General features: G+C 34.0%; 1 protein-coding gene across 1 annotated transcript in view; it reads left to right on the forward strand.

Moving 5' to 3' along the window:
- Nucleotides 1-21,898, forward strand: part of LOC107657979 (multiple epidermal growth factor-like domains protein 6) — a 39,208-nt gene that overhangs the window by 537 nt on the left and 16,773 nt on the right. Inside the window, exons 2-16 of the mRNA XM_016446337.1 lie at nucleotides 5,420-5,542; nucleotides 9,089-9,214; nucleotides 11,350-11,472; nucleotides 11,665-11,787; nucleotides 12,839-12,976; nucleotides 13,064-13,186; nucleotides 13,280-13,402; nucleotides 15,158-15,322; nucleotides 15,451-15,582; nucleotides 17,924-18,052; nucleotides 18,324-18,452; nucleotides 18,573-18,707; nucleotides 19,898-20,032; nucleotides 20,332-20,457; nucleotides 21,729-21,860. Coding sequence (XP_016301823.1) covers nucleotides 5,420-5,542; nucleotides 9,089-9,214; nucleotides 11,350-11,472; nucleotides 11,665-11,787; nucleotides 12,839-12,976; nucleotides 13,064-13,186; nucleotides 13,280-13,402; nucleotides 15,158-15,322; nucleotides 15,451-15,582; nucleotides 17,924-18,052; nucleotides 18,324-18,452; nucleotides 18,573-18,707; nucleotides 19,898-20,032; nucleotides 20,332-20,457; nucleotides 21,729-21,860 — 1,962 coding nt within the window. The remainder of the gene's footprint in view (nucleotides 1-5,419; nucleotides 5,543-9,088; nucleotides 9,215-11,349; nucleotides 11,473-11,664; nucleotides 11,788-12,838; nucleotides 12,977-13,063; nucleotides 13,187-13,279; nucleotides 13,403-15,157; nucleotides 15,323-15,450; nucleotides 15,583-17,923; nucleotides 18,053-18,323; nucleotides 18,453-18,572; nucleotides 18,708-19,897; nucleotides 20,033-20,331; nucleotides 20,458-21,728; nucleotides 21,861-21,898) is intronic.

The raw sequence follows: 21,898 nt of genomic DNA on the forward strand, positions 1-21,898 counted from the left end.
TATAATAATTAATTAATTATTATATTATATTATATTATATTATATTACATTTTCTAATAATTATATCTTAATTTATTTTCTAATAATTACATTTGATTTCAGTTTTATTTCAGTTAATGAAAACAGTTTTTAGTCGTTTTCTTTTAGTTATCCAAAACTAAATATATATAACAGTGTTGGGTAAGTTACTCTAAACAACTCTTAATCAATTACTAGCTACTAATTACATTTTCAACAGTGTAATTAGATTACTGTACTGATTACTCTCTCTAAAAAGTATTGCATAACTTGTTACTAATTACTTTCAATGTTCCATATTAACCTCGACCAGTTGAACAATACAAGGATAGACATGAAACTGCTCTTTTAATTCTTTCAAATAAATAATATAAAATTGCATACATTTTTCTTGAACTTACCAAAGTATTTGGGAAGGTTTCAATAAAAACATACTTTTAAATTTATTAGATATTAAAATTTGATGTTAAATCCACTATTGCTTTATATAGAATTGTTTTATATTTAATGGAGTTACATCAGAAGTAACTGTAATTATATTACAGAAAAAATTAAGAGTAATCCCTTACTTTTCAAGGGAAAAGTAATTAAATTACAGTAATTAGTTACTAGTAATTAGTTACTTAATAATGCATTACACCCAACACTGTATGCTTATTACCTTTGTCTCTTATGAAATTCAAATACAAATTAAATTAATTAAAAACATTTTTTTAAATACATATCAATTCTGAAGAAAATGTGGGGGGTTCTTGCCGCAACCCACCTCCAAGTCTGTAAGATGTTTTGATCTTTCAATTAGTAAAATGATTAGCAAGCATCAGATATGATTTCCACGGTTAGAATGTCTAAAACATCTTGTTAACAGTATAAGGTCGTCTGTCATCAGTGTTTTCGAGGCAGAACACAGAACACAGTCAGGAACTTCCTCCGCTGACTCAGCGTGCCGCTCGCCTCGAGCTACATCTATAAACACTGTTTAGCGTTCCAGAGTGTTCAATAGAAGCCAAACCAAATTCCCCACCGATGAGGGGAAACGTAACTTTGTAATTTAATTAAAACCCCAACCAAACAGCAGTGTAGATGGAAAGTCAGCTCGGGTCTGCCAGCTTTCCTGGCTGGAGACACTTTTCTGGCACAGGCATGAATCAGTGGCTCAGAATCAGCATGCATAGTTGAAGTATTACTAAAGCGTGTGGGTCATTCTGATTCCAGTGACGGATGAACCAGAACTAACCTTTGAAACGCCAAGCCAGATTTTGGAGTTCAGAAGGCTGCAGTAATCAGTCAAATTGGTGAATATTGTGTTTTGGCGACTGTGTTTTCGCATGTGCTTTCCAGGCTGTTATTATAACCAGAATCTGCGGTGATTTGCCGAAAGATGCCACATCAGTGGGAAATTAAAAATCAAAAGACTGTTCAAGAAGTCAATTCAGTTCGAGGTTTGTTTGATGTTCTTAGCATTGGAATTGAATTGTTTCAAAAACAAAAAAGAAAGAAGACAAAATACGTACAGTTTATTGTGATCTTCAGATTCAGGAAGTCTTTATCCCCAGCTCTTAATGCATCAGTAAATGTTCGAACCTTTTGTAATAGTTTGAGTCCCTCAGTTGTCGTCATCGTAAAAAGATGGATCTTCAAATCATACAGTCACTGCTAGGAAGGGTTCAAAAATGATACAATAATAATAGATAAAAAACACTATAATATAAAATAGTAATAATATTATAAAAAAGGTATTAAGAATCAAGCGTATCTAAACTTTTGAAGGGGGTCATTTTTTATAAATTCAGCTCTTATTTTGTCTTGTGGACTATATGCAAACATCTTTTATGTAAAATATCTTATTCCAGACAGTGCTAAATCATTTTGTACGATCCCTCTTATTTTAGAAAAATAATAATTTCAATAAATAATTTAGCAGATTCTGCAAGGTGTATGTAAACTTTTGACCATTTATATATATATATATATATATATATATAAATTGTACCAATGTTTTTTTTTTGCATTCTGCTATTTTTCATCACAATTAAAAGTATAATAAAATATAAAAGTAAAATGTTTTCTTCTCAAATTCTAATTACGTTTTTAAAATAGTTTTATTGAAATCAGCATAAATTAAAGGCTGTATAAGAAATATTGTCTTGCTGTGATAATAATGTCAGAATGCAAATAAATAAATGTATCGGACCTATTTTAATATATTTGCAGCAAAGTTAAACTTTGCAGTAGGGCTGTGCGATATTGAAGAAAAATGCGATATGCAATAACTCGTTAAATAATGCGATATTCGATATGCGATACGATATTGCTTAAAGTGCCACATGCTCAGATGAAACAGTTTTACTCAGAGTCAGTTGCTGAGTCAGTTCTGTGAACTTCTATAACTATCTTGTGTCATATATATATGGTTATTTGTATGCGTGTATGTATGTATCAAGAGTTCCTGTAAAACCACAACAAATTCCTTGTGTTTGTGCACACTTAAGTGGTGAATAAAGCTCATTCTGATTCTAATATAACTAGCATACGTTTCACTTTTTGTGAGAAGAAAGCACCCCTACAACAACTTCTGAAAGTGAATGGTAGTGTTTTACTCGAGCATTACATAAAAATGTCATTTTAACATTAGTGTAATCATTTTAACATGAGTTTAGGAACTGAATAATAAAAAGGAAAAATAAAAAACTGCTTAGAATTTACTCTTTGAATTCAATATGCACTGATTCTTATTTAAGCTACAAAAGTTATTTAGGTAAGAGCAGTGAGTGATTTTCTCTGTCTTTTGTTCATGGCCCAAATATTGCAAGCCATAGCGATATGCATATTGCGATATGTACATTTGCGATATTTCGATATATTGCACAGCCCTACTTTGCAGGAAGCCTGTGATTATTGAGGCCTCCTGGCATCTCAGTTAGTAATTAAGATTCCACGATAGGTAAACACTCAGCTGGTTCCCATTACCAGTCGACTTTATGTACTGTTTAATGCCAGCTATCCTTTAGTGCCATGGATACTTTCATAGACTCAAAATTGAGCTCAGCTGGTGAAGTATATAAAAAGATTGTTACCAGATTTAAATAACTTCTTTAGACAAACTTCAACTAAAGATGTTTTGTCCGAGCATGATTTGATCAAACTCGCACATGAATCTTTGTAAAGGAAAATTGTATATTCCATTTGGCTCCTATTACAAAATTACAGCTATCAATGTAAAACCGGCCAATGAAAACGTCTCCTGTGGTGATGTCATGAGGTGACAGAAACACAAAGCTGGTCATTAGTATATTATAGGTCAAAGGTCGCTCGAACACAAAGCTCATGTGTTTGTTTTGGAGTCAGTGGCGCTTGCGTTGGCGGCGTCTTGCAGGTTTTGTTTGGAGCGTAAGGCTAAAGAGACCTGCTGTGGGATCGTATGGATCTAGACAGTCGTAACTGAGTGATTTTTAGGATTTTTTCCCTCTTAGCAGGAGAGGACACCCGCAGGAGCAGTCAAATCAACAAGAGTTGACTGCCTGTGTGTTTCATGTTAGTTTACTCTGAATCAAGCAGCAAAAATGTGGCAGAAACATTTATTTCTGAGCTGTGACTTACAGTGTTGGGAAGCTTCTTTGAAACTGTAATTTCTCAAGATGCATATTAAAGTAAATGTTGCTTGCATCTTGAGAAATTATAAATATTTGTTTACTTGAAAGATATTTATATTCAAATAATAGTATATTTACATATAGGTGGCAATGATGTGAACAGATGAATTTACACCAAGTCCAACAACACTGTAAAAAAACTATTTTTCGAAGTTGTAAAAACAATAAAGATTAATGGCGTATGTTTTACAAGAAAGTATACTATTTTAGTTTGTCTACTTCAAAATTTCATATTTTCAATCTGTTACTTGCTGTTTTTTTGTAAATATTTGTGAAATTTAATAGCAATTTCTGAGTGAAAGTGTGTATCGTGTAAACAATATAAAACTATTGTATAACTCATGTGAGCAATCTATTTTGAAAAAATTGTGCATACTGTAAATTACATCACAGGGCCATGCTATACAAGACGTTTAGAGGTCTAAAAGGCCTAGATTAAAAGAAGGCTTAAACTTTTATTATTATTGTGAATACATTAAATACAGAAAGCGAGCAAAAAGTGCTCCGTTTAATGTAATCGCTACAGCTGCTGTAATATAATGCTTAGTGCTGCAAATCGCGCTGTAATGAGAAGCCTTTAACGGTCTTCAGACAGAATGTGAACACAAGCACGAGACCCTTTGAAAGCAGCTTCCTATCAGCGTGTATCAGCGGATTTAGTCGAAATAGTTGTCTATTGGACCCGCAACCCACCCGTGCCCGTCACCCATCCGATCCGCACCTGCACTGCACCCGACACATAAATATTATTCCACCTGTTACATCAAATATTAGCGGTTCACCCGCGGCTACCCGTGCGTGTGCAGGACTCTGATCCAGCTCTCGCTGTAGCTGAGTAAAAAGAAGAAACGCTTTAAATTATGAAACATGAAGACAATAAACACTCGACTGCTACAATGTGTAGGTTATCTGTGTTCTTCAAGCCATCTCAGGTATTTTCATAATAATTATGAATATATACAATCTAGCATACCTCAAGTAAACAAGGTTTGGGTTAATCAGCCGAGAGTTCAGGGTGTAAGTGACGGTAAGTTAACCTTGCTTTCTGGAATACACCCCTGGTTTAGAAACGCTTCTCATTACAAGGGCAGTGTAATGAGAAGTCACAAGTGCATATTGAACCATGGATATCGGTTCAATATTATATTGAGAATTGTGGCATCCCTAGTATATACATACATACATATATAAAATGACCATCTGATACTTTTCCAGTTTCTCTTGCATTTTTTGTGAGTTTACACTCATGAAGTCAAGCGACGTGGGAAAGACATTTTAGTTTGGGGATAGCAGCTGTGCCAATGAAGCATGTCTGTCTGAAAGCTGATCTCAGAGCAGTAACAGTGTCTTTCTCAACAGGCCGTGACTCTATTAGCTCTGATCTCAGTGGGCAATGTAGCTTCAAAAGCCATAAAACTGTTTGAGAACCTACAACATTTCAATGAACCGTGAATGTACTTGTTTTCTCTTTTTTGTGATTTGTTCTATATCTTGATGTGAAACAAATGACCACTTCACTTTGTTTATTTGTAATCTCACTGCTTGAGTTTGTACATAAGGAGTTTGTTATTTATTTACTCCTGATGTCCGACGTTTTTCCCAGGCCAGCAGATTTGAATTTGGACCAACTGATTTAGTGTGCAGAAATTAGAGGTGAATTAAAGACGTACTAATACCAGGCCTTACCTGAATCTGATGAATGTTTCATAACACAGTATTAAATTGTGTGTTAATATGTTCTTCCGCAGATATTGACGAATGCCAGGTGCATAACGGTGGCTGCCAGCACACGTGTGTGAACACCAGGGGTTCCTACCACTGCCAGTGTAACGTTGGATCTCGACTGCACGTGGACAGGCGCACATGCATCGGTAAAACACACACGCAGCCAAACCAAACCTAACCAAACCTGCCCAGGCTCATGTTACACCCCAAAATCACAGGACATAAAATTGGTATATCTGGCTCAAAGTAGTGATGGGAAGTTCGGCTCTTTTCAAAGATTTGGCTCTTTTGGCTCGGCTCCCTTAGAAGAGCCGGCTCTTAAGGCTCCCAACTGGCTCTTTATTTAGTATCACTCTGAGCCTTTTATTTTAGCCCAATTTAGCAATTGTGAATGGTTTGTGTGTTGGTAAGCAATTTTTTATTCATTGTTTTCATAAAAGCCTTATTTTTATGCAGTTTTTTTTCGTTACAAAAAAAATTAAATACACAGATACTATTATTTAACATTTTAATAAAACTTTAATTGAACAATTGAACACAGAACCACAGCAACCACAGAAAACACATAAATAAAGGCAAAAGTCTTAACATTTAGTCAAAAAAAAAGACACTTAGTCTTTAGTGCAGGTTGGCATTCAGAAATATCAGATGCCTCAGCTTGGATGTGCTGATGCGATCTCTCCTCTCTTTGATTATTTGTCCTATTTTTGAGAATACTCTCTCTGAGGAGACCGATGTTGCAACAATGCAGTGTCTTCCAACCTTAACGCTTGCATCCGGCTCCCCCGTCTCTCTTGTTGCTCTGTGTACCTGGCCTATACCACTACACTTGCTATCTTCAGAGCTTAGGTGCATTCGACTTAACGCAGCGCTGCGCAGATCGAACAAATTCTGACTTGAAGCAGTGCATGCTGGTTAGAAATTTTGTCCGACTTGAGATGACGCCGACGCCACGTGACTGTCATGTGTGGCATCAAAGTACCGCGAGAGCGATTCGAGAGCAGCCGGTTGACTCAGCCGCCGCAGTTTCTCCAGAGCGACTGCAGGAGCCCTGATGAAGACACTGCTGTTTCACGATTGGCCAGATTCACCGCATGACAACGATCACGTGTGTTTCGGGTTTATTCTAACCTTTTCAATTCCAATAATGGCCACAACTCTGTGTTTTTAGAACAGTAAAAGCTTTTTTACTGTAGTCGTACTGTTATGAGTCATGTTTATCATACAACACTGAATGTCTCTTTCACAGAATAGTATGATCCTAGTCTGTCCTCCCATGTGATTAGCCGCATGTGTATTTTTTGTTTTTGTAACGAAAAAATGCATAAAAATAAGGCATTTATGAAAACACAAAATAAAAAAAATTTGCTTACCAACACACAAACCATTCACAATTGCTAAATTAGCCTAAAATAGAAGGCTCCGGCTGAAGATTTGGCTCTCTCCGACGGGAGTCGGCTCTTCTCGTTCGCTACAAAGAATCGGCTCTTAGAGCCGGCTCATTCGCAAACGACACATCACTAGCTCAAAGGAAATGAAGCCTGTTTTTAGGACCATTAAGACTGAATTACTGTGTTTCAGCACAAGTTGGGATTGAGTTTGATTCAGACATAAACAAGAAATTTCCCCTTTCTAACCTATATTTATAAGAGCAAAATATATCTATAATTTTATCCACCCATCATCCATCCATTGTTCTATCACCATTCCATCCATCCATCCATCCATCCATCCATCCATCCATCATTCTACCGTTCTGTCCATCCATCTATCATCCACCCATCATCCATTCATTGTTTCATTATCATTCTATCATTCCATCCATCCATCAATCCATCATTCTATCCATCATTTGCATATCCATCCATCCATCCATCCATTGTTCTGCCATTCTATCCATCCATCTATCATCCACCCATCATCCATCCATTGTTCTATCATCATTCTATCATTCCATCCATCCATCCATCCATCATTCTAACGTTCTATCCATCATTTGCCCATCCATCAATCATTCTACTGTTCTGTCCATCCATCTATCATCCACACATCATCCATCCATTTTTTTATCATCATTCCATCCATCCATCCATCCATCCATCATCTATCATTCTACCATTCTATCCATCCATCTATCATCCATCCATCATCCATCCATTGTTCTATCATCATTCTATCACTCTATCATTCCATCCATCATTCTACCGTTCTGTCCATCCATCTATCATCCACCCATCATCCATCCATTGTTCTATCATCATTCTATCCCTCTATCAATCCATCCATCATTCTACCGTTCTGTCCATCCATCTATCATCCACCCATCATCCATCCATTGTTCTATCATCATTCTATCCCTCTATCAATCCATCCATCATTCTACCGTTCTGTCCATCCATCTATCATCCACCCATCATCCATCCATTGTTTTATCATCATTCCATCAATCCATCCATCCATCAATCTATCATTCTATCCATCATTTGCATATCCATCCATCCATCCATCCATCCATTGTTCTGCCGTTCTATCCATCCATCTATCATCCATCCATTGTTCTCTCATCATTCTATCATTCCATCCATCCATCCATCATTCTATCGTTCTATCCATCATTTGCCCATCCATCAATCATTCTACCGTTCTGTCCATCCATCTATCATCCACACATCATCCATCCATTGTTTTATCATCATTCCATCTATCCATCCATCCATCTATCATTCTATCCATCATTTGCATATCCATCCATCCATCTATCATTCTACCATTCTATCCATCCATCTATCATCCATCCATCATCCGTCCATTGTTCTATAATCATTCTATCATTCCATCCATCATCCTATCATTGTATCCATCATTTGTCTATCCATCATCATTCTAGCATTCTATCCATCCATCTATCATCCATTCCTTATTAATCCATCCATTGTTCTATCATCATTCTATCATTCTATCACACCATCCATCCATCCATCCATCCATCATTCTATCGTTCTATCCATCATTTGCCCATCCATCCATCATCATTCTATCATTCCATTCATCCATCCATCATCCATCATTATATTGTTCTATCTATCCATCCATCCATCATTCTACCGTTCTATCCATCCATCCATCATCCACCCATTGTTTTATCATTATTCTGTCATTCTATCCATCCATCCATCCATCCATTGTTTTATCTATCTATCCATAATATAATTGACTTTAATAAAACAGGTTAATTTATATGTTACCATCTGAAAATAATTTTGATTTAACTGACGTAATGTATTGTACAGTGTAATCCCCCTCTTAAGGTAAAAAGTGAGAGAAAGAGAGAATGACGGAAAGTTAATCAAACACACAAAGGGCAGAAGAAGGAAGCGGAGAGTACGATTACAGAACAAATTGCGTTTCTGGCATGAATCTGTCTGCTGTATGTGTGCTTATAGAGACTGATTTATAATTGAGAAGTTTGAAGTGATTTTCAATGCGTTCCTTCGTTCATGTTTTGGTTGGTTGAGTCATTGATGTTCCTGCAGCAGGAGTCATTTGAACTCGGGAACTGCTAGAGTCAAACACTTAACGAAGAGTCTTTCCTTTATTATGACTGGTTTGATCTTTAGATTGAACAATAACAGCTTAGTGTTGTCTTCTCAAAGCTTCTCCACCAGTCTGTCTGTCTGTCTGCATGTGTTTAGCCATCCACTCCTGCAGCGTTGGGAACGGCGGCTGTGAGCATTTCTGCGTCCAGCAGACGGCGGGTCATTTCCAGTGCCGCTGCCGACCCGATTACAGACTCGACGCAGACGGGAAACACTGCAAATGTGAGTCTGACCACACTGATGTTCAACTGCAGGACTTTCCCATGAGCATTACAGATGTCTGATGGTAGCATGAGCTTGACGACATATTTACCATCACAGTTTTGCAGTACTTGTTGACAGTGGGATTTAAGCGAAACTAAAATGCAAAGCACAGGTGGAGACAGACTGAATGTGTTACAAGCAAATGAGACGTGTGTAGTTGATCTATTTTGTTATTATGGAGCCTCTTCCACTTAATACCAGCAAATAAATGTTCTTTATAGAATAGAATGTGTATTCCTTTAAAAAGCATTTATTTGTCATGTTCAAAACATGCTTTTATTTTTTTCTGTGGAACAAACATAAGGGCTTTAAAGCACCTAAATGGACAAAACACCATAAAGTTTGTTTAACAGTGTGCACATATGATAAATAATTTCACAAAAACATGCCCAGGTCACATTACACCCCATAATAATAATAATAATAATAATAATAATAAATGTATTAATTAATAAATAGTCCATTTTATATATATTTATTATATATACACACACACACACATTTTTGTCATATATATATATATATATATATATATATATACGTATGTATATGTTTTTGTCATATATATGTTATATATATATATTTATATAAAGAGTAGTTAAGCAAAGTTATTATATGAACTTGACTTGAAATCATATGTAGTACTTTTATGAAGCATCTGTGCTGCTTTTTTGTCCTTTTGACATTCAGCATAAAGTCAAACAGGTTTATATCAATATGAAGGAAAATAAATGATGTTTTTGTTTGTTTTAATAGTTTCAACTGCATTCATTAGCAATGAATAAAGATAAAGCTTGACTGTAATGATCTCCACACACAGATATGAATGTGTTTGCTCTGATTAACAGGTCATAGTGGAGCTGTTTTTTGTAAGGTTGAAGCATTTATTAAACATCATTGACACATAATGCATGAACATTTCAACTCTCAGATGATTGAATATGCTGATAAGTGTCCTAATGACAGATAATTTTAACTGTACAAGTAATATAAAACATTCTTTTTAATGTCCTATTGTTCGAATGTATTTCAAGCCAAATACTTTCATCCTTTGAAGTTCCCAAAGAATCACAAGAACTGCTCAAGGAGATTTAGTGGAAATATGATTTTGGTCTTTGTGATGAAGTTGCCCTTTGTTTCACTTGATGACACAATATCACAAACTGGTGACTTCAGCAGGGACATGTCTTTGTGTCTGGTCTCTGAGGTCATCTGGAGTTGAACACAGACGTGTCTCGCTCTGATGAAGGATCATGATTGCAGAATAATTTCTGCCATTCTGTTTCTGTAAAAGTGTAATTGTTGGCTGCAGACAGATCGTTTCACTGCAGCTGTTGGACGGACAGAAACAAGTTGAACACACTGAGTATGTGAGAGGAGCAGCTGGATGAGGAGGATGGGAAATGAGTGTAACAAGATGATAAATCTCACAAAAACATGTCCAGGTCACATTTCACCCCTAATAATAATAATAATAATGATGATAATAAAATTACATCTATTTTTATGACCAGTGTTTCTTCTTTACATTCCATTATTTTTCATGATAAATAAAAGGCAAATCATCATTAAAAAGGTATGTGTGGGAAACATTGTATTACGATTTTAATGACAATTTGAAAAGAAAAGTTTCTGAATGCAAATTGCATTGTAGTGCATACTAGACATGAAAAAAAAAACATTTTAATGTATGTATTACATAAAGGAAATTATGCCTATTTTTTTGTAGCAATGAAGGTTAATATTTATTTATTTGTTTGTTTGCTTGTTTTTGCATTCAAACATTTTTCCTGGGAAATAAGTAACATTTTCTTCTCAAATTCTCATTAAAATAGTAATATTATTGTTTTTGTATAGTTTTCATTTTTTTGTTTATTTTTTATTTAAATTACCATTAATGGCAGTTTAATAGATACTTGCTAATTAAAATGCAATTTAAATACATTTCACATTATCTTGTTACAGCAAGGAGAATGGTGGAGAAAATGTGCCTGTTTGGGGTTTGGGGGGGTGGGTGAGGGTGGGGTTCACCCAACAACCTAATAATGGCATTAATAGTAAAGCTGTGACACAGTCTGTTGTTCTGTCATCAGTGTTGAATCCGTGTGCGGAGCGAAACGGCGGTTGTTCACAGGAGTGCCGCAAGGATGGAGATCAGGCCCGCTGTGGATGTCGTCCAGGTTATCAGCTGGCTGAAGATGACAAGGCCTGTGAAGGTAAAATGTACCTGGATTGTGACCTATATTTAGTGTAGATTGTAGCGTTTGTGTCAGATGCTTATAGAATAGAAACCTGATATGACATTACTGTTGCACTGGTCATCATGTCTTCATACTCAAGTGATCTTTGAAGTGTAGTGTAAGTGTGTGTGTGTGTGTGTGTGTGTGTGTGTTTTTTCTTTGTGTCAGACATTGATGAGTGTCAGACGGGCCAGGCGGACTGCGCTAACGGTTGTCGTAACACTATGGGATCTTTCATGTGTGTGTGTCCCGCCGCCTATGAGTTGGGTGTTAATGGCAAGCAGTGCTATCGTGAGTATGATCTGAGTCTGGACCGACCCCATCAGATTCCATGCAACATGTCTCACATATGTAGCAAAAACAAGAAAAAGCCCATTAAATCATTAAATAGTTTTTTGTTTGTTACTTTCTTTCAGAGTGTAAACAAATAAATAATGTGCATATATTATGCAAATATAATATGCACACATGTGTGTGTGTTTGTGTGTGTGTATGTATACACTAATGAATAGAATAGTATAAAATACATCAGTATATGAATAAATATGTGGATAGAATCGTGCAGGCTGTAATTTATTACACATTGAATAGAATAATATAGAATGGAACACAATAGAATAGAATACAATGGGTGTGAAATATATGTATATATGAAAATGTCCTGTGGTTATTAAATGCTTTTTTAACTCTATATACGTATACACACATACAGATGAATATAGAAAATAGAAAAAATAAAATGCACATAGAATAGAAAGAATAACACATTTTTAGCAATATTAAATTATATCGAATTATTCAATTTCAAATTATTATAAAAATAATATTGTCTATCTATATATACATACACACACACAAAGTTCGATAAAGATTTTTTTGTTTAACGTTTTGTTTTTTAGTGGATTTTATGGTATTATATTATATTTATGCAATAGTTTTTATGCAATGATCCATTTATTAACTGTTAACCACTCTTTGAGTATAGACCTGAAAATGAAATTTCCATCTTAAACTGTTGTAAATCTTGAATGAATTGGAGCACAGACGTAAGTTTGGTATCTTTTTTGAAGAAGAAACATTGCAGATTATTGCCGAAGTGAAAAAAAGTAAAATTGAAAAAAGTTGAAGAAGTAAAAGTTTATTATTATGAAATATGCACATAAATACTATTTAAAAAAAAATTATATTCAATTTACATTTTTCAAAACTGCAAGAATCAAAAGAATCATAAATCTAAAGTTGCGTTCCAGATATCTGGTGGATATTTGGGTGCAGTACCAAGCGTTTCCACTAGATTAAATTAATTTCCATTCCTTTTCAATGTGTTGTTTTCCACTCTCAGGTATCGAGATGGAGATTGTAAACAGCTGTGATCATAATAACGGCGGTTGTTCTCATCACTGCGAACATTCAACCAATGGACCCGTGTGCAGCTGTAACCAAGGATACCAGCTGGACGACGACCACAAGACCTGCATCGGTAAAGGAAACGAACGTGACCATTTCCTGTTTTGCTGCACAAGCACAGTATCCGAGTGACGTCAAGGTGTGTGTTTTCATCTGTCAGATATAAACGAGTGTGTAGACGGCAGTTCGTGTTGTGAGCACGACTGCACAAACTATCCTGGAGGTTACGAGTGTTACTGTACAGCCGGATATCGACTGAACGCTGATGGATGCAGCTGTGATGGTATGACACTCAAAGTGAGAGAGAGAAAAAAAAGCATTTGCAGTGATTTTCAGTGATTTAGGAATCTAGATCCAGAAATGCGTGTGCTTACAGATATAGACGAGTGTTTGGCTGCAAACGGAGGATGTGATCACACGTGTCAGAACAGCGCCGGATCCTTCCAGTGCTCCTGCAGACGCGGGTATCGTCTCGATGAAGACAGACATTCATGTATATGTGAGTCTTCAGCCTGTCATGAACCTGTTTTCTTTTCATAATCATTTTTAATACAGAACAATAAATTAATTATGAGCTCCTTTAAAAAAATAATACATTTAATACATGCAATACAAATAATGCATGCAATAAAACCAACTTTTACTGTATATGAGAAATTCATCAAATAACGGAAATATGCTGTCCGCTAGAATGATTTTAAAGAAGTGCTTCAAAAGCAATTGTTAAAATAAATATTAAATAATATTTATTATGAATATTACATAATATTTATGATGAATATTAAATAATATTTATTATAAATATTATTTAAAATTATATTATATTATATTATATTATATTATATTATATTATATTATATTATATTATATTATATTATATTATATTATATTATATTATATTATATTATATTATATTATATTATATTATATTATATTATATTATATTATATTATATTATATTATATTATATTATATTATATTATATTATATTATATTATATTATATTATATTATATTATATTATTAGAGCAAATAAGGGAAATATTCTGTTCGCTAAAATGATTTTAAAGTGCTTCAAAAACAATTGTTCTGTTTTTAAAATATATATTTTAAAATATAAATTTAAATATACACAATCAATATTATATTATATTAATAGATCAAATAAAGGAAATATTCTACACGCAAGAATGATTTTTAAGAAAGGCTTCAAAAACAATCATTCTAGTTTTAAAATATATATTATATAATATATTAATATATTTTATTAATACATTTATTTTTACTTGTTTTTAATTACTTTTCTCCTGATTTATTTCAAATTAGACTTCTAACAAAGACTTTCTGAATTGTTAACTGACTCATTGTGGTGAAGTGATTTAATGTAAAAGCCTAATTTAGTTTAATCAAGGTCACTTCATCATGTTAACAGCATTTTGCACTAGTGACTTGATCAGAAGGCCACGATCAAATCTCTATTCCTTGGCATATGAAAAGTATTTTAAAATGGATCACATGATTCTGTTTGTTGAGAGTTCTCAAGATATTAAATGGACGATCATCAAAAACTGAAGATTTTTCACTCAAATTGCAGATATTCAAGTATAGTTTATGTAATGTAACATTATTGAGAGTGGCGCACATAAGTGCCCATGTGCGAACTGACACGGTTGACAGCTCTTAATGCACAGTCAGCGTTTTAGATCGACTAACTGTAATAATGTATACAAATCCATTTGAAATGAAAGCATAAATCTAGGCTTTGCGCTGTCGGTTTCATAGCAAATACACAAAACTGGCATTTCATTCACTGACACGCTTCACTCTGCAGCGCTAAAACTGGCAGTGCATAGACTTACTTGCCGACAACCCACCAAAATAAAAGCTTGCTGATTTTAGGTTTGAAAATGTTGAAAATTCATATAAAAATTAAAAAAGTAAAATATTATAAATTAGCATTGCATTTTTAAAGTGTACTATAAAATAATTGTATTTTTATTTAATACTCTTTTTAATTTAAAAATATAATAGCATTATCACACTTTATTATTATTACTAAATAAAGTGCAACAATACTATTATTATTATTACTGGTAATGATTTTATTTTTTATAGTAGGGTCACACTATGTGCAGTGTGAGCACCAAACCGAATCTTCAGGTGCTCTCATGAGAACCAGACCGAAAAACTTATGTGCTCCATATAGTACATTTGAAGCAAGCGTGAGGCTTAATGAAAGCAACTGTGTGTGTCAGTGCTGCAGGAGTCGGTGGAGGCGTTGAGCAGTGGTCAGACGGTGGACAGACCTCAAGCTCCGCTCACCATCCTGCAGGACTATGAGCAGATCCTGGAGCGATACGACGACTACGAGGACGACACGGGAGAACTGCGCGCTGAGAGCTCCTTAACTGAGAAATTCAGTAAGAAACACATTCTGTCATTCTGTTCTGCGATGTTATTTCAGTTATCAAAAAGGTTTGTTTTATGGTTTTAGTTAACTGTAAGAGCCCTGATGCAAAGTAGCTCTTGTCTCATCTGCTCTGTGCAGTATGTTTGAATGATTCGTTCGGCTTCGACTGCAGTCTGTCGTGTGAGGACTGTGCTAATGGAGGAGTGTGTAACAAACACAGAAACGGCTGCGACTGTCCTGACGGATGGACGGGACTCGTGTGCAATGAGAGTGAGTTTCTCTGAAAGAGCCACAAGCGAGTACTCAGCCGGATCAGGAATATACAATACATTCATATGAAACAGAAAACTCAGGCTTGATTGCGTAAACCGAAAAATAATTTCACAGGTGGAGAAAGATTTTTTTGTTGTTTGGTATAATGACAAATCATGCTCTATAAAACCAGAGACATTTAATAAGATGTAAAGCCTGACATATTAAATATTGGTCAGAAAAACCTAATTTTTTGAAGTGGAACAATTTGTTGAACCTTTAAACAAAATCTGATCTTTGCATATGTGTTTTTGTTGAGTATCATATTTGATACATCAGGCTTTTATGAATTATATAGTATGATATAGATGTAATGCGAATATGGATCTCATACTATTCAGAGGCTGAAAATGAGCGAATTATGCAATTTGGTGCAGATGTTGCTATTTATATGGTCAAAAAGTAAGATGAAATTCTGATAGATTGTTGTAAATGAATACTTACATAAAATGCATATGAATATCAGTTGTCACTCTATATCTCCCAATAATATTTAATAGTCTTAATCTTAGTAAGATGATATTTAAATGCTTTGATTTATGATCAAAGATCCTTAGTTTTAAACATAAAATGTAATGTAATGCAATACAGTATGAAAGCCCATTTCCGCAACTGAATAAAAAATAAAGGTAATTGCGAGTTTTATAACACAATTCGGACTTTTTTCCTCCGAATTGCAAGTAATAAAGTCAGAATTGTGTATATATAGTTGCAATTGTGTGTTACATACCTGTCAACATTTGTGTACCAAAATAAGGGGGAGGGGGGGCGGAGTCAAAAGTAACAATTATTATATTATTTTATATGAATTTAAACAATTATTATCAAACAATTATATTCATTTAGTAACATAATATATCTTAGTGTAGGCTGTATCTTTTTTATAGTTTTATAATTCATTATCTTTTTGTCGATCCACAAGTTAACATTTACAACTGCGTGTTTTCTGCGTAAAAATAAGGGTCGTTTTTGGCTTTGGTCTAAACATTGAGCAGAAGGGCTTATTGAAAAATGCTAATTCATTCTTTGCCAGCAGGTGGTGCTTTTCGCCAAGAATATAGCCGTTTCTCGGTAACCACAGTAAACAAAGCAGCGCAGCACCTGACTTTGAAACTTGCAGCGCTCATATTTAATCAATTGAGCCATAGCCTTTTGAAGCATAAGCTACAGTATATCTCAATTTACATGTATATTTAGTTTTTTTTTCACTGGAGTCTTCTCCTCCCATTTCTACCAGTGATCATTGTTTCCTTCCCGCGGTACTCCCTGCACAGATATCAGTAGCATCACTGGGCTGTAGGTTGCCAAATTGAGGGGAAAAATGGGTTGAAATTTGTATGTGTCGATCGTGTGAGAAAGATGCGTTTCACACAAGATCTGGCAACTGGACAACCTTGGAATTTGTTGTCGTGATTATTCATATAATGAGGTTTGGCCCATACAAATTACGGGAGTTTTACCGGAAGCGAATGTAGCAAACATACAAAATACGCCCAGTGGGATTTTTTAAACATTTTTATAGAAAGATTAAAAATACGGGAAAATATTTAAACGGGATGATAGCGAGATAGAATGGTAAAATACGGGAGAATCCCGGGAAAAACGGGAGGATTAACAGGTATGGTGTTTTATAAAGTCAATATTGCGACTATAACAAGCAATTGTGAGTTCAATCTTTTTTTCGTCAGAATTGAACTTTATAACTCATAATTTCGAGTTTATATCTCTCAGTTCTGAGAAAAGAAGTCACAATTGTGAGATAAAAAGTCGCAATGACCTTTTTAAATTTTTTATTTAGTGGCGGAAATGAGTTTCCATAACAGTGTTGATTGAGAGATGAACAAATAAACGTTCCTCAAAAGCTTGATGATCAGATTTGATACTCTCATTTGAACATGATTTTTCTAAAAAAAATGATGTCTGGATAATCAAGTAAAGCTAAGCTGCTTTAGTGCAGTAAGTGTTGATTTGGAAATATTACTAACTAACTAAAGTTATTCTTATGTTTAGTAAAGATTTCACAGCAAAAAGTCACGTGAACCACAGCTGAAGGAGGATGTTTTTATAATTATACTAAAAGGCCTTTTACTTGCTAAAAAATCATAAACTATCAATCAGACAACAGCAAGCATGTTCAGCAAAGTTTGGATCATGCTGAGCATTTAGAGGCCTTAGAAATCAGATATGAAACAGTAGGCTTTATAGGGTTAATTTCATGTTTCTTTCTGATATGTTTATATTGTGCTGCATGTCTTTTAAAAGCTCCTGGCCTCTTTCTTTCTGCGTGTGTGTTGTCCAGCGTGTCCGGAGGGCTTGTTCGGCAGGAATTGCTTGTTGAGCTGTAAGTGTAAGAACGGCGGTGTGTGTGATCCGGTCACCGGGAGCTGCCGCTGTCCACCAGGGGTCAGTGGAGAGCTGTGTCAGGACGGTCCGTTTACATTGACACCTTCACTGTATGGAGAGATATAACCAGTGTTGGGAAGGTTACTTTGGAAATGTAATAGGTTACAGATTACAAGTTACCCTACTTATAATTTAATTACACATTTTTTCTTAGTAACTGTAACTGATTACAGTTACTTTTATTTTGCAATTAAATTACGTAATTCCGTTACATGTAACTAGTTACTCCCCAACACTGGATATAACAGACATAATGCAAATCATTTATAATACTGATATCGATGCAATCACTTCAGGTTGTCCCAAGGGTCTCTATGGGAAGTTCTGTAATAAGAAGTGTAGTTGTGCTAATAACGGACGGTGTCATCGCACTTACGGGGCGTGTCTGTGTGACCCGGGACTGTACGGAAGGTTCTGCCACCTACGTGAGTGCTGTACTTTGCCACTTTAACTACACTGTGCTTTGTAGAGCAATTAAAACAGGCTCCAGTTGCAACAGGATATTTGTAATCTGGTATGACTTTCTGTCTTCTGTGTTCATGCAGCGTGTCCTAAGTGGACGTTTGGCCCAGGCTGTTCTGAAGAGTGTCAGTGTGTTGAGCAGAACACTGTAGAGTGTCACCGTCATCATGGCGCCTGCATTTGCAAGCCGGGTTATCGGGGAGACACCTGCAAAGACGGTACGTTTGCATAATGAACGCCTGAAGTGTTGTTAATGCAAGGTTGCATTGCACTGAAAAATTTGCATTGAAATGGTTTAATGAAATACAAGGAAAAGAATAGGAAAACTATCTAAAAATAAAAGTTTAATAAAATAATAAGTAAAAAAAAAATAAAATGGGTAGTTGATATATAGCATTTTTATCTTTAATTTGCTTGAAAATGCTTTAATGAAACAAAAATGGAAAATCTAAAATTAGATTAAATAAAAATTTTTTTTTAAATTAAATTGCATTTAAAAATGCTTTAATGAAACAAAAATGGAAAAACATGCAATCTAAAATTAGATTAAATAAAAAAAATTGTTTTAAATTAAATTGCATTTAAAAATGCTTTAATGAAAAGAAGGAAAAGAATGTGAAAACAATCTAAAAATAAAATAAAACAAATACAAATAAAATAAAATGGACAGTTGATGCACAGCATTTTAATCTTTATTTTAAATGTGCTTGGAAATGCCTTAATGAAATATGAGAATGGAAAAACATGCAATCTAAAATTAAATTAAATTAAATAATTATTATTTTTTTAATTTGCATTTGAAATGCTTTGATGAAAAACAAGGAAAAGAATTGGAAGCATAATGTAAAAATTTGATTAAAATAACATTTTAAAATTGCAATCTAAAAATAAATGTATAGTTGTCGACACATATCATCTTAATCTTTTTTATTTTAAATTTGCTTTGAATTGCTTTACTTAAGACAAAATGGAAAACAATGCAATCTAAAATTAAATTAAATTAAATTGATTGTTAATTCATAGCCTTTTAACCTTTTTTCATTTTAAATTTGCTTTGAAATACATGAAATATATTGCAATTAAAATAATTGGAAAACATGCACTTTAAAAATAAAATAATAATATAAAATAGAATAAAAACATGAAATAAAATAAAAAATTAAAATGAATATTATTTATACAAAGTATTATTATTCTAAGTAATATTATTCTATATTTTAATTTTAATTTATTTTATTTATTTTAAAATTGCATTTGAAATGCTTTAATTAAATACAGGGAAAAGAATTGGAAAACATGCAATATAATAATTAAATTAAATGAATAATTTCAATAAAATGGACAGTTGACAAAAGTTTTAGATGGAGATACAGTGTATATGATCAGTATTAATTGTTTTTCCTTGCAGCATGTGAATCAGGCTTCTTTGGCTCTGGCTGTGATAATAAATGCTCCTGTCCGGCTGGAGTGACCTGTGATCATGTGACCGGAGCGTGTCAACCGCAGTGTCCAGCTGGAAAGAGAGGACACAAGTGTGACCAAGGTACATCAAGTCAAATTATAGATATATAAAGAGTCTATATGACAATAAGGTCATTAGAGCTAAAGTGTTTGACATGCATCAGTCACTGATCAGATCAATAAAGTGAAATTATAGATGCATGAAATGTCTATATGCCATTAAGGTCATTAGAGCTGAAGTATTTGAAATGCCTCAGTCACTGATCAGATCGATACAGCTGCATGTGGATATTGAATGTGGTTTGATTTGTGTCTCACACCTTCTCCTATTAAAGCTCCAAACGTTCAGCACCATAAATGTTTTTGCCATTACTGTGATAGATTGTGTTGATGGGAGATTTGGGATTGGCTGCTCTCAGTCATGTGACTGCTCAGGGGCACCATGTGACAGGATCACTGGCCAATGCTTGTGTCCCGCTGGAACGTTTGGAAAACATTGTGAAAAAGGTAATATTGCCATGCTGACATTAGCATGTCATTCTTAGATTGTTCTATATTTTTATATTGTTTTCACATCTATTAAAAAGACCCTTAGCTTATAATAAAATAATTTACAGTATTTTAATACTGTAAACTTGTATTAGTGGCTCATAGACAAAATAATCCTATAAGAAAATTCTGCATGTTCACATAATGTTGTTTAACCCTTGTGTTATGTTAAAATTCTGGGTACTTGTATTCAATGCAATTCAAAAATCACAGCATGAAAAAACAATCAAACAAACTAACAACAACAAGAAAATCAGGAAAAAACACATTACCAAAAAAGCCAATAAATCCAATGATTTTTAAAACTGTATTTAACTATTTTTAAACATTTGTTTCTCACAAAATGTGAATATTATAAACAGTGTTTGAATTTTTTTTATTTTTAAATGAAAAATTTAGGTTGTTTTTATTTTTAATTCATTGATTAATTAATTTATTTTTTTATTTACATACATTTCTTCAGATATATAACTGTATTTAACTATTAACTATAAAATATTTAACTATTTTTAAACATTTGTTTTTCACAAAATGTGAATATTATGAACAGTATTTTCATTTTTTTATTTTTAAATTTAAAATTTAGGTTATTTTTATTTTTAATTCATTTATTTTTAATTTACATACATTTCTTCAGATATACAACTGTATTTAACTATTAACTATTTAACTATTTTTAGACATTTGTGTTTCACAGAATGTGAATATTGTAAACAGTATTTTATTTTTACATTTAAAAATTCAGGTTATTTTTAATTACAATTTTTATTTGTTTGTTCCTTTATTTTTTATATTTTGCTTTTTATTTTACATAAATTTCTGCAGATATAAGTGTCTGCCAAATGCATAAATGTAAATGTAAATACCCTCAGAGTGTAGTTAAGAAAATGACAAATATATTTTGAATTTGTGCACCTGCCTTTAAACATGAAATTTGTCCAACTGTCCAAAAATTTGTCCAAAAGTCCAACTGACATCATAACATTACAATTGTAATAGAAATTTTGTACGCACATTCCACAACACCTCAGTGTTGACACTTTGCTGGCATGTTCACGAGCCGATATGAGAAATAGTCACACAATTTCAAGAAAAACAACCTAGGTAAACCAGTATTTCCGACAACTAAGAAATGTGTTGCGGGTCAAATTGACTCGGAGCATAATGTTGAGAGTCACTAATGATACTGGCCATATATAGAATTCAAACACACTATGTTTCTGCATCAGAGTGTGCGGAGGGTCGCTGGGGCATTGAATGTCGGGAATCGTGTCCGGTGTGTGAGAACGGAGGCCGTTGTGACCGGCGTAACGGGACGTGTGTCTGCGCTCCTGGATTCATCGGCAGATTGTGCCAGAACAGTGAGTGAATCTCTGTGCTTCTCAAAACCAGATGCATT

Source organism: Sinocyclocheilus anshuiensis, unplaced genomic scaffold, assembly GCF_001515605.1.
Source record: "Sinocyclocheilus anshuiensis isolate Anshui unplaced genomic scaffold, SAMN03320099.WGS_v1.1 scaffold147, whole genome shotgun sequence".
NCBI lineage: Eukaryota > Metazoa > Chordata > Actinopteri > Cypriniformes > Cyprinidae > Sinocyclocheilus > Sinocyclocheilus anshuiensis.